We start from the raw sequence: 13,631 nt of genomic DNA, 5'->3' as shown, positions 1-13,631 counted from the left end.
AACATGGGATAAATAACACCACCTCTCTGGATGGGTTAATTCAAATTGGCAAAAGCACTCATGAAGATACCTTAGTGCTGGGGTCCTCAACCTTGGCAACTTTAAGACTTGTGGACTTCAACTCCCAGAATTCCTCAGGAATTCTGGGAGTTGAAGTCCACAAGTCTTAAAGTTGCCAAGGTTGATGACCCCTGCCTTAGTGCTAAACCAGATAGGGTTTTTAGGTTAAAATTGGCAATTGGAAGCCTGTTTGCAACCAAAGTGAGGCCTTGAACATATCTTCCTGGCAGTTAACACTTGCTAGCAAGCAGCTTTATTACAACAATACAATCCTTTTTTTGTATTTTAACTTAACTTATATTGTATTTTAACTTTCTGAATAAAATAAAAAAATATTGACAGCAAAATATTCTTGAAAGTTACGAAGGAAGCTTAGTTCTTTCATCATCTACTAAATGGCTTATGACTGGAAAAGCAGGAGATAAGCCAAATAAAATCTGATGTAGAACTAGTTTATAAATTAATTGATGACATTTTAAAAATTTTTGTCCCCTTGGGAAACAGAACTCTCAGAGTAATTTTAATGTTTAAAATTATGATTAAAATTATTTTTAATAATAGAATAACTCTGACAACAAAGGTTCTTAAAACAGCTTCCAATGATTCGGAAATAAATATTAGTAAATTTAAAATGGATTACAGTAATATTCATAAAAGAAAAGAAAATGTTTAAGCAGCAATCAGTAAAAATAGTATTGCTTGGTGGAGAATCTTCCTAAGAAAGAAAGTCACCCAGGAAAAACTACCTATATAAGAAGTAAAATTTTGCATTTGACTTTTAGTATGGGAATTCAGAATACATCCAGTATCAGTGGGTGGGCACTTAACAACCATTATTTGTGCTAATAATTTAGCTCTGCATTCCTTGTATTTTCCCAGAATATAATTTCTTCTTTTATTTGTTATCAAAATGCTAGTGCAAATCTCATCAATATATAACAAGTTTTACATTACTCATTACTCATATTAAGAGTGAATGTGCTTATCCTTAAAAATTGAACAAGATTGGTTTTTTATGATCTGAAGTGCTATAAAGGTGTATTTTCATTGCTCATGGAAAAATGTAGAATAAAAAGGTTCCAAAATTACAACTCCGTCTTGGAAGCCCCAGTTTTATTTGATTAGATAGATTAGAAATAGCTACTACGTTTTTGAGATAAAAGGTACTGTTTATGTGTATGTCAATTTATCTCAGAATGAGAGTTTTTCTGCTGCAGTGTGCTGAACTGACAAATAGTAACTCATTGTTTTCACCTGGGTACTCTTAACAATCCTATTTGTAACAATTGAATGCGTATTTCAAGACAGTTAAGTATAATTAATTTTTCATGAATCTGAAAATGGCTTAAAGAAAAAAATCTAATGGAATTGCTAAATGACAGTCATCATGTTCATGTTCTTCTTTGCCTGTTGCTTTTTTCCCTGCTGCTTTCCTTGAAGTCTCCTTCCAAGTGGTTTTGGAAACTGGTTCCTGTAAGTTTGTCATATCGCTTCACTTTGATTCAGTAGTTTAACCTTGTATCAGTTGCTTTGCCAATGTCATGGTAGTGCATTCATGTGTTTCATTTCCGCTTCCCCACCCAAAGGAGACAGCAGATACTCTGGAATAGTGTTGGCCCCATCATCCATTTCACAATTTTCAGGAGTGTAGAGTAAATGACTTACAAAAGGGGAGCAGATAATTGAGCAGGTCCAAACAGCTGAGAACCATTATCTGCAACAGCATGGATGATATATGAGTATCCATCAGGATTGTGAATGCTAATTTTAGTTTTATCATTTAATTCTATCTGTCTATCTATCTATCTATCTATCTATCTATCTATCTATCTATCTATCTATCTATCTATCTATCTATCATCAATCTAGATAGATAGATAGATAGATAGATAGATAGATAGATGATAGATAGATAGATAGATAGATATAGATATTTATATACACAGAGAGAGAAGATACATGGTTACAATTAGTCATTTATAATATATACTTTAAATACATAATTATCATTTTCTACAACAAAGTTTTCACTTCCAAACAAACTTGGCAGCAGATCTAAGCTCATTTTATTTTTTTAATCCTAACATAGTTGTGATTTAGGTTTGAAAATGCAAAAATCTACATATTCAACACATTTATTTTACTAAGGTGGGGAAATTTGGGGGGGGGGGAGGAAAAATTGCTCTAACACAGGGTGTCAAACTGCTGGCCCACGGGCCGGATGCATCATCCAGAAGCCACGCCCACCCCATTTCCGGCAATGGCAAATCCATCCCAATACGTTTCACGACATCACATGATGTCGCGAGTTTGACATGTCTGTTCTAACATGTCAGAAACATAAAAGTAGTTGTTACAAAAGATGAAATTATATGTTAGTTTGGGATGTGTTTATGGGATACCTGTGCACACATTGAGACATATACAAAGAAGAATGTATGATATGTATAATACAGATACACAAGCTCTTTGAGTGTTTTGAAAATTGTTTGGAAGACATAATATGAAACAAGTGGGAGTGAAATATCTCTTTAAAGGAGTCATATATTTTTGCAGAGTGGTGACAGGGTGACTCTGGTAGCTAGGAGTTGTTGGAAGGTGGACAGAGAGGAGCAGTACTGTCTGCAAAGTTATGTTTTCTGGAGATAACAGAAGTGAAGAAACCCAGGCTGTGTGTAGTTCATAGCTAATAGGAAGGAGAGGAACATGCCCAGATAGGGCCACCTGCTCATAGCCAGGAAGTGATCCCAGAACCCAGCTTGCCCCTGTGGCAGCTGGTGCTAAAATTGCTGTGTTTGGCTGCTTCTGTCACCATCGGTTTCATTATTTATAGAAAAGTCACACACGTTTGTTATTTCAGGCAGTCACAGCACTACAAACTTTAAGAATATTTGTAAAAATTAATATCATATATCTACAACAAATCCTTTCCTTAGAAAAAAGAGGGGGGAAAGGGAACATTGAACATCACATGTAATTAATGCTCAGTCGTTGTGATAAATATACAAGAGTGGATCTCCGATGCTTATATGAATTCTTTTTCCCCTTCGGTAATTTGAAATGACTCTTACACAAGTCTTCATTCATTATTACTTCTCACCCCATTGTAAACAGAAGTAAACAAAACTGAAGTCTTTGAAGTAAAAAAATATATATGAAGTCATAGGGTGATGGGCATTTTAAAAAATAGAACTGACAACTTGGAAGAAGGAACATGGGCTTCTGTAGGAGAATTTAGAAGCTTGCAAACATCTCAGCCTGTATGAAAAGGCTCAGAGTTTGCTAATACAAGAAGAATAAACATACATAAATTATACATTAAAAAGCAGTAAAGACATCTGGTGAGTTTGAGGCAATGTCTGATGCATTAACTTTCAGAATCCAAAGAGAGCCTGATTTATCAAACTCAAATTTGCCCAAATGCATAAATTGTCATACTTCCAAAGAACAGTGGATAGCTGTCAACAACAGACTCAACTGGGAACATAGACCACAGTATAGCCAGGAAAAACCCTGGCTTACATTTCTTAGTTACGACTCTTTCAAGTGCCTTAACAAATGCAGTTAATATTGTCTCAGAAGAGAAACAAATTGTAGCATGTTATGTTGAGAGTGACTGGTTGACTGGTAGACTAGTTAATACATAATGTTAAACCATAGGCAGTGACTTACCCAATAGCTGCACTCACAGTTAATACTAGGACAAAGCTAAATCACATTATGGTGTAATGTTTTGCATAAATCCTATTTGTGAGGTTAATTGTGGCTCCTTGATACCAACTAAATCTATAAGCTTGGAACTAGTTTGTTTAGTTCAGATTGAAATTAATCAGCTGCAAAATACATGAAAAAGAGCTAAAGCTACACTATACTTTTCAACTCACTGGACACAAAATACAAATATTGGAATATCATAATTAAGATATTTTCCTCCAATCTTCACACACCAAAGCTTTATCAAGTTTGTAATAGGGCCATTCAGGGCACTAATTCAGTTTACTACAAAAAAAGACCTTTTGTGTTCTAGAAAGTGTGGCTGAACTTGAGCTCAGATAAGGAAATTAGATTCATGCATTTATACTCTCCCATAATGTGCTTTGTTTATAGCTTTGTTCAAAGCATGAAGTAAGCACTGTGGTTTGTAATCCATGGTGTGTGGGTCTAACCATAATCTGCCCTGTTTTGTGTGCCATCATTCATTTTTGTTGCTCTGATCTCTTAATTCCTTAAGTATGAATATTAATGATCTAGAAATATTGTGTGGGTGTTGGAGAAACTTGATTAAAAACTGCACACCTCTGAATGGAACTGTTTAAATCTACCTAAATTAAGAAAATGAGATCTGGTTTGAAAATCTGCATTTGTTTGTTTGTTAGTAGATATTTAGTTGAAGAGTTTCCATCACATCACTCTTTGTGCCAATGTTTCTGGATGGTGTTTTTTTTTGTTTTTATATGACAGGCTCGATATCGGAAGGAACAGACTTTGCTTAAGCAGCTGCCTTGTGTTCCCTTGGTGGAAAATTTGCTGAAAGATGGCAGAGACGGATGTGCTTTAGCTGCTCTGATCCATTTTTACTGCCCAGAGATTGTTAGATTAGAGGGTAAGTCTGCTTGATTACAATAAGCCTGTTCATCAGGCATTAGGCTAGCTTTTTATTTTAACTGAATCTTGACTTATTTTTCCAATTTGTTCACTGATATTAAGCCAGGGTTCATTGGCTCAGGCATAACAAAATTATGATTTAATGCAAACCAGACTATTTGTGATATCCTTGTTTGGCTGAGTTCAAGTTCCCAGCTTTATGAACTCTGCGGTTTTATGAAATTGGGAATATATCCTCACCAATTGGGAATTTGTCCTCACCAAATCAGTGTGGTTCAACTGAAAGTTTAATTTAAATAAAATACAAATTTAACTTTTTTTCCTTCTGTGAGCCATTTTTATTGTGGCAGCATGTTTAATAAACTAACATTTAAAATTACCAGATAAGTAAACATTTGGCTTTTATTTGGGTGTGACAATAAATAATTGCTTAACAGAATGCCAACAAACTTTTCATGAGTCTCTGGCTTATAGCCTTCCCCCCTCTCCCCCCCGCCCCCATCTTTCCCATTCCTTGAGCGTGATTATTGCTGTTTTGAGTTAATCAGTTTTACAATTTTCTTCAACTATGAAAGAAACAAATGAACTGCAACCATGATTGATGAAGTTTTTTTAAAAAAAAATAGACAATAACAGTTTAAAATGTGCTGTAAGTAAACAAACAAACAAACCCAAAGTTCAATTATAGAAATAAAGCCATTGTCTCTTCACTATCTCATGGAGAAGATAAATGAGAAAGAGGCAGTTTGGCTGCTTGGGAGTAAATAATTACTACTAAGTGGGTTTTTGCTGGTCAAAAGTCAACAATTTAATGAAATTAACATATGAATAATTGCACAGCCCAAGCATACCACTCACTTGTTCTTGCTTTCACAGAGTCATATAAACCAATCAAAAAGGTAACTGCTTAATAGGAATCAAGGATTATGATTAACTGTCCTGATAAATTGACTTCAAACCAGATTTTGCTATTAGTTTAGAATCCCTTTTTAGATCCACTCACTTAACTCTAATGGTTGGTCATACTATACAAAAGTATCCCTTTTCAGGTTTTTAACTATTTATTTACAGGAAGTGAAAGCAAATGCAGAAGCACATGTGTGTGTGGGGGGGTGTTGCATCTTGATTTGTGAAGTATGTTTTAGTATTAGGTGCCATCATTCCAAAGTATTGATATTTATTAATGTGTAATGAGCCAGTTTGTTGCAGTGATTAAGACATAGGAGACTTAGTTTTAGTTCAGCCCTTAGGCACATAGTTTGGTGGCCTTGAACCAGTCCCTTTCTCTCAGCCCTAAGAAGAAGCAGGGAACAAACCATTTTGAAAACTTTGCCAAGAAAACTTGTCCAGGCAGTCACCAAGAGTCAAAAGCAGACCTGAAGGCAGCCAAAAACAAAAGTATAATTCCACAAAATACTGGTGTCTAGTAGTTTCATTGTTTACAAAATCACTACTTTAAAGAAGTTTACCTAACTGAATTGGCACTACTGTGAATAAAACCCTATATGAGGATTCCTTGGCGCTCTCTGTGCTTGGTTGTTTTTTTGCAGATATTTCATTACTCAAACTAGGTAACATCCTATATAGTATCTTGGAAATGAATTCTGGTTTCTCAATACTGGGAATTGTGGAGCCACATCATTTTTTTTCTCCCCATCATATAGATATCTGTTTGAAGGAAACCATGTCACTGGCTGACAGTTTGTACAATCTGCAATTGATCCAGGAATTTTGTCAGGAATACTTAAACCAATGTTGCCATTTTGCACTGGAAGATATGTTGTATGCTGCTTCTTCAGTAAAGGTAATACAAAAACAAGATGGCTGTAATTGTTTTATTCTCCCCAGAATGGGATAATTGCACACAGGGTCCTACTACTGCCTTCTCTTGCTATTTCAAAAATTAAACCATATAACCTATATTTTATTTTCCAATAGTGATTTATTAATTGCATAAATTTTCACTCCTATATGAACTCTGCTTTCTTCTGCATTGCATTAATTATATTTCAATATTTGTAAATATGGAATAAATTTTCTCAGTGTTTAACTGAAGGGAAATAATTTTGTTTGTCAAAACTTCTTGTTTGCTATCACAGTTTGAACATGTAATTATGGTAAGCCTTCAAAACTGTCAGTTTGCCCACTTTCTTTTCAAAGGGGCAAAGAGGAAATGTTACTCAGAAACCATGACTGGAACTACCAATGTGCATCCAACCTCTTTTCTGAACATGTTTTCTTTTTCATGAATCCAAAAAAGGAGTTTTCTATTTAATTGAAAACAACATTATAATTCTACTGTATTAAGGTGACAGAAAGTGAAGAAGAACTAAAGAGCCTGGTGTTGCGGGTGAAGAAGGAGAGTGCAAAACTTGGGTTGAAACTAAACATTAAGAAAACCAAGATCATGGCATCTGGCCCTCTCAATTCCTGGCAAATAGATGGGGAAGAAATGGAGGTAGTGACAGATTTTATTTTCCTTGGCTCCAAGATCACTGCAGATGGGGACTGTAGCCAAGAAATTAAAAGACGCTTGCTCCTTGGGAGGAAAGCCATGGCAAATCTAGACAGCACACTAAAAAGCAGAGACATCACCCTGTCAACAAAAATCCGTATAGTCAAGGCTATGGTCTTCCCAGTTGCAATGTATGGCAGTGAAAGCTGGACCATAAGAAAGGCTGAGCGCCAAAGAATTGAAGCCTTTGAACTATGGTGCTGGAGAAGACTCCTGCGAGTTCCTTGGACTGCAAGGCGATCAAACCGGTCAGTCCTAGAGGAGATCAACCCTGACTGCTCTTTAGAAGGCCAGATCCTGAAGCTAAAACTCAAATACTTTGGCCACCTAATGAGAAGGAAGGACTCACTGGAGAAGAGCCTAATGCTGGGAAAGATTGAGGGCAATAGAAGAAGGGGACGACAGAGAATGAGGTGGCTGGATGGAGTCACTGAAGCAGTAGGCGTGAGCTTAGATGGACTCCAGAAGATGGTAGAGGACAGGAAGGCCTGGAGGAACATTGTCCATAGGGTCGCGATGGGTCGGACACGACTTCGCAACTAACAACAACAACATTAAGGTGACTGGAAATAACAAACACTTCTGGAATGACTTATCTATTTGCAGTGTTGCATTGTAATAACCTTTAGATTTCCATTCCAAAAAGATGCTTAATCTCGTTAACTAAGGTTAAGTTAAGATTAAGTTAAATAAGATTAAATCTGATGTACCTTTCCGTGGAACTATTTCTCCGTAAACTATACACAGAGTTTGGGGTTTTTTTTCTGAATAAAGAATTGTCTATATGTTTAATCTGAGTTTGACATTGGGATCTCTGGCAATTGTTTTGTGAGGTTTTCAAATCAAAGACCTTAAAAAGTAAAGAGCTTTTCTGGCCTCGTTGAATTTTCACCATTGTTAATATTTCCTTAGCCTTGCACATTTAAACTAATAAGCATTATCATGTTACCTTACTACATTGAATGTGTATGAGACATTTAAATTGCAAAATTGGAAATAACGCAATATGTTACAAAAACCACTTTAATTCAGGCTAAACAAAATAAGGGATACATGTAGATAAAATATCAAAATATAGCTAAATCCTGCTTAATATATCTTGATAAATGAACTTGATTTTCTCTCAGATTAATGTTAGGACATAATGTAGGGTAGTAGTTAAGGGATTAGAGAAGGAACAAGATAGAGATAGTTAGGTTCACGTTTACCCTCAGTCACAGAAATTTTCTGACTGATTAAACAAAGCTCCCAAAGATTTGTTTTTGTGGGGATGAAATACAGAAAAATCTATAAAATGTCTTGAGCTGCTAGAGAAAAAGCAGGATATAAATGTAATAAATCAATAAAACCTTACAGAAAAGGTTACCAGATTTTCCTCCCAGAATTTTGACAAGGAAACACAACTAGCACTGTGCCATGGAATCTTATACTTCTGGCATTTCGGTTTAAGTGGTCCCAGGGAGATCATTTATTCTAATATTCCAAAATGGCTGTTTTTGAATAAGTCTGGCTAGTTAGTGAAGGCCAGTAGAATGCCTAACTACTGAAAACCTTTTACTTGGGGATTGTGGGTCGCTCATTTTAATGCTCAAAAGAAACTGAATTCAGTTGAACCGAATGCGAGATACATGCATTTCAGAAGACCTAAATATAAGGTCATAACCTGCTTTTAAAATGGGAATAAGCCTCCCCTGCATCCTGCTGCGTCAGTACAGTTTTGATCCTCACTGCAGCTGCAATCTGCCGTAGCTATTCTCAGCTTGTCCTTTTACATTGCTTTTCCACTGAGTAATGTGCTACTTGTTATATGATTTACAACATATCTGCAGATCACACGAGTCTCCTATTGCAGTTTGATGTAGTGGATGGTTTCTGTCCTTTGATATCAGTTATAATCAGGGCTTTTTTTCTCATAGAACGCTCAGAACGGAGTTCCAGCACCTTTTTTGGATGGAACCTTGTAGGGTAGGCAAGGCGGGTTGTATAACATATGTGAGTTCCGGCACCTTTTTCTTTTACAAAAAAAGCACTGGTTATAATGTGCTCCTACGTGATTTTACCTTTTTTTTCCTTATGGCAGCCAAAAATCAATTGCTTATTTAAATATACAGTATCTTTGAACCCCTTGATATACTGTTCTATGGTCTTTAAGCAAGTATGGGCAGAATTAGTCAATATAATTAGTTTAGTGCAGAATTAAGGGTTGAGGATTAGAAAAAAAACAAGATTTTGAATGCATCCTAGTAAAACCACCAAGCTGTTAACAATAAGACTCCAGCAATGGCCTTATGGCTGTGAATATTTTTTCCAGATTTATAAGAGGTGGGGAGGGCAAGAGGGTTAAAAAAAAATTAAAAAAAAATTAAAAATTAAAAGTCGAAACATAAACAGCTGATAATGAAGAAACAAAAAGACCACAAATAAGATGGTGTATTGGGGCTATCTGTTCTTTTATGTGCCTTGGATGATTCCTTAGGGGGATAGGGCTATCAGACTGTTACTAGCTGCAGAGAAATTTAGAAAACTCTGATAAACAATTGGCCATCTGAATTATTCAATCCAAACCTGATAGCTACACTACAAATTTGTGGTGTAAAACGTTGTGAAAAAGCCTTGTTTTCTTGAATGAAGCTAGATTTTTGCCATCTTTAGTAGGACCAACCAAAATATCAAGGTTGTGGAAAAATTTTAAATTCCCACAGAGGAATTTTTTTAAAAAATCTAATTAAAAGTTTTGGAATGTAAATATAATCTTCGAGTACTTTTTGAATTAAGAATTGTTAGGCTACATTCTTTAAAAATTATGTTTTTCAATACAGTTTCTAATAAACCAAACAAGACATTTATTAGGAACACTTGGGAAGCTTCCCTCTAAATAAATTTCAGTTTTTCTGCTTCCTCATTTGAAAACTTCATTCCTAAATAGATCACATGGTAATTAATTAGACACAATAAAGCTTCCTAGTCTTTTTAGCTTTCTATTACACACTATAAAGTAGGTCATGCTCATTTATTGAGGGTTAATTGCTTGCGAAGAGAGGAAGTAACTGGATAATTTTCCAACCTTTTCTTCATGACACATGCCCTGCATAATAACCTGAATGCATCTATGCATCAGCTTTCTGTAAAATATTAATGTTGAAAGAACCCTATTTAAAATCCGGTTTTGCGCGGTAGCGACCGGTTGCAGGCTTGCAGATTCTCCACACCCCCACTGGGGACCCTAAATGGGTCTAAATTGCCCCGGAGAGGCAACGAAGAAAGAAGGGTGCTCCAGCAATTCTGGAATGGCGGAGGCCATTCCGTTCAACTTGGGGAAAGCCTTCTAACCCGACAGGAGAAAGACTGACTGTATTGCATCGACCAGCCCAAGCTACTAGCAACCGAAGTCCAAAAGCACTAACCAGCACAACTGTGAACAGCGTGTTTGAAACTGGGTGAGGAATTCGATCTTCTCTTTTCTATTCTACATTTAATTTCCTGGAAAAGATCCCCAAGAAGCAAAATACCTCCAAAAGGGAAGGAGGGGGATTTCTCCCCCACCCTTATACTAACGGAAGCAACAAATTAATGTTTTTATGGAGGACCAAAATATATGGAAGTGAAAAACAAATAGTTGCTGACACCTAGTGGTGGATGAAGACTATGACAGCTAAGACTTTAATATAAGACTTGGCAAATCCTGGGAAAAGCTAATCTGTGTTTGTGACCTTCAAAGTTTTAACAACAAAAAACAGCTGTGACAAAAAAAGACAATAATCTGGGCTGTAGACAAAGAAAGAATTATAAATTTCAGGGGAAAAAAATCTTTGTTCAACTATTTGGATTACAAATATCTATTTAATTGGGACTCTGAAGCTATTTGTAGAGAAAAGAAAGGAAGAGAAAAACTCAAATTCTTGGCCATCGTGGATCAGAGACATGTAGAAAGAACATATCAAGAAAACAAAAATATTTCACAGGTGGAGATATATAGTATACTGCAACTAATTCAAACAACAATGACTTTAAACCACAAAGAAATCTAAAATAACTTTGAAAATATAAATCAATCTATTTCTAAGTTAACTCTACAACAAAAAAATTCCCAGAAAATAACAACAGAGAAGTAGCAGATAAAACATATAAATGGATATAGAATTGAGAATAGAGATTTAAAGATGGAACTTAACAAAACAAGGAAACATGATTTAATCCTAGTGGGGGGAAAATCACAAGAATTGGAAAAAACAACTTATCCCTTAAGACTACAAAATAAATCTGAGGACAAGAAAACAGATTGGATAAAATGGACTGTAGAAATGTCAGGAACATCGGAGAGAAAGGAAATGATAAGAGAAGCGGAGAGAAATAAAAAAAGATTTTCAACAAACATGGAAAGGCAGAAGTCCCACACAAAGACACTTCACCTGATGTTATGAGCAGAATGCATCATTATCCAGAATAGATTGAGTACCATTCTCCAAGTCTTCTGAAAGCAATTCGTAATGGCACTTAGACTTATACACTGTTTCATGGTGCTTTACAGCCCTGTCTAAGCGGTTTACAGAGTCAGCATCATCAATCCCAAAGGTTACCATCTTACCTGAAATAAATGTCAGTCTATCTGACCGCAAGTAACCCTTGACTTAGTACTATTTATTTAGCAACTGTTCAAAGTTACAACAAGCACTAAAAAAAGTGTCTGGTCCTTATCTGTATGATCATGACAGCATCCTCATGGTCTTGTGATCATGATTTGGGTGCTTGGCTACTAGTTCATATTGATATTGGTTGTAGCATTTGGGCAATCACCTGATTGCCATTTACAGCCTTCCCAGCTGCCATGGGACAAGCCAAGTCAATAGAGGAAGTTTGATTTGCTTAAGGATCGCAGTAAAAAGTCATCAAATCAGGTGCAATCACATAATGCTACATCTAACTATCTTACAGCTTAACAACAAATTTTCCAGTCCCAATTATGGCTATAAGTCAAGGACTACCTGTATTTGGTATTTTCAGGAAAAGGACAGACTCCTATAACACAATTAAGTATAAAGTGCAAATAAAAGTTTTCCAACACCAGTCTCCATGCACTCATCTGTTTCTAGTAGTGCTATTATGGAAATAGTGAAAGGCGCTAGTTTTTCTACAGTGCACAATCTTTTTTTTCTTTTTTTCTTTTTTCTTTTCTTTTCTTTTTTTTTTTTTGAAGTAGGAGAATCACTTCAGTGTCTCTCAGTACTGTAATGGAATAAGGGAATTGTTATTTTTTTCAGTACCAATGATATCATTTTTGGTGAAGCAACAGACTTTCAAAAGTAACAGCAATAACTGAAGTTAGAATATAATTAAAAAGGAAATCTAGAAGCTTGTTTAAAAATGCTATTTTTTTGAAATATGATTTTGAAATATGATTTTTAGCTATAAATAAGTCATCTTATTACTAAACAATATGGATAGGATCTCTGAAGCAGCTTTCCCACCCCGATCCTTACATCACAAGTTGTTTTTAAATCTGATATATCTATAAACAAATTAGAGATTCTATTAGATTTATGCAAACATCTCGGGTGAGTTTAAGCAATAGTTGGAGTCTCTGCCTATTTTATATGAAACACAACTTCAACATAATGCATTTTTAGCGAAGAAAAAAACTGTAATGAATGGTAAAATTTCAGGTTGTTTCCATTCACTTTCAATATTGTGCTGAATATAAAGGCAGTACATTTTTTCCCCTCTTCCAATGCTATTTGAAGGTTGATAACTATGGCAACTGGATGCTTGTTTTCAGTTAGGGGAGACACTCACTGCATTTGAATGATCATGTTGCTGCTTAACCACTCTTTCCTCTTCATTTCTCCCTTGATAAAAGCTATTACTAAATCAGAAAGTCCCTAATCAATAAGTTTTCTTTTACTTGAATTGGAAATCATCATTATCAGTTTTGGAATATGCTGGGCTCCTAAGCTTTAATTTGAAGTTGGTTTAAGATACAGGAAACTGGATTCTTCCCCCCCCCTAAATTGGATGAAGTAGAAAACACAGACTGGATTCACAATTAGAGTAAACCATAATATGGTTTCTTTTTGACATTATGACAAATGAATGCACTCATTGCAGCTTGTTATTATGTGCAAATCAGCCATTGTGGTTTCTTCAACAAACCCATTACCACATTAAAGCTTAACACTATATGAACATAATGGTAAATCTGAAATTCCTATGTAGTATTCTGATAGGTCACTAAGACAGACACGAATAAATAAGTCTGAGCAAAGGCCTCATTTAGATTTAGCCTATTAAGTCCTGTATAGAATTATCAGAGGTAAGCCAATGATTTTTTTCAGTCCTGAACAATATGTGTAATTGTCAGGTTATCATAGGCATTCTGAATGTATGTTAAGACATGGATATATTCCCAAGTTGCTGGGATGCAGGCAAGAATATGTCACTTGGAAGGTAATCTCTT

At 35.5% G+C, this 13,631-nt stretch overlaps 1 protein-coding gene across 1 annotated transcript in view; it reads left to right on the top strand.

Annotated features, from left to right (window-relative positions):
* Positions 1-13,631, top strand: part of CAMSAP2 (calmodulin regulated spectrin associated protein family member 2) — a gene marked incomplete at its 5' end in the record, with an annotated part of 71,330 nt that overhangs the window by 33,776 nt on the left and 23,923 nt on the right. Inside the window, 2 exons of the mRNA XM_083358089.1 lie at positions 4,522-4,663; positions 6,330-6,469. Coding sequence (XP_083214215.1) covers positions 4,522-4,663; positions 6,330-6,469 — 282 coding nt within the window. The remainder of the gene's footprint in view (positions 1-4,521; positions 4,664-6,329; positions 6,470-13,631) is intronic.

This window comes from Vipera ursinii, assembly GCF_947247035.1.
Source record: "Vipera ursinii genome assembly, chromosome: 3".
Lineage (NCBI taxonomy): Eukaryota > Metazoa > Chordata > Lepidosauria > Squamata > Viperidae > Vipera > Vipera ursinii.
This window is presented reverse-complemented; position numbering and strand designations above follow the sequence as displayed.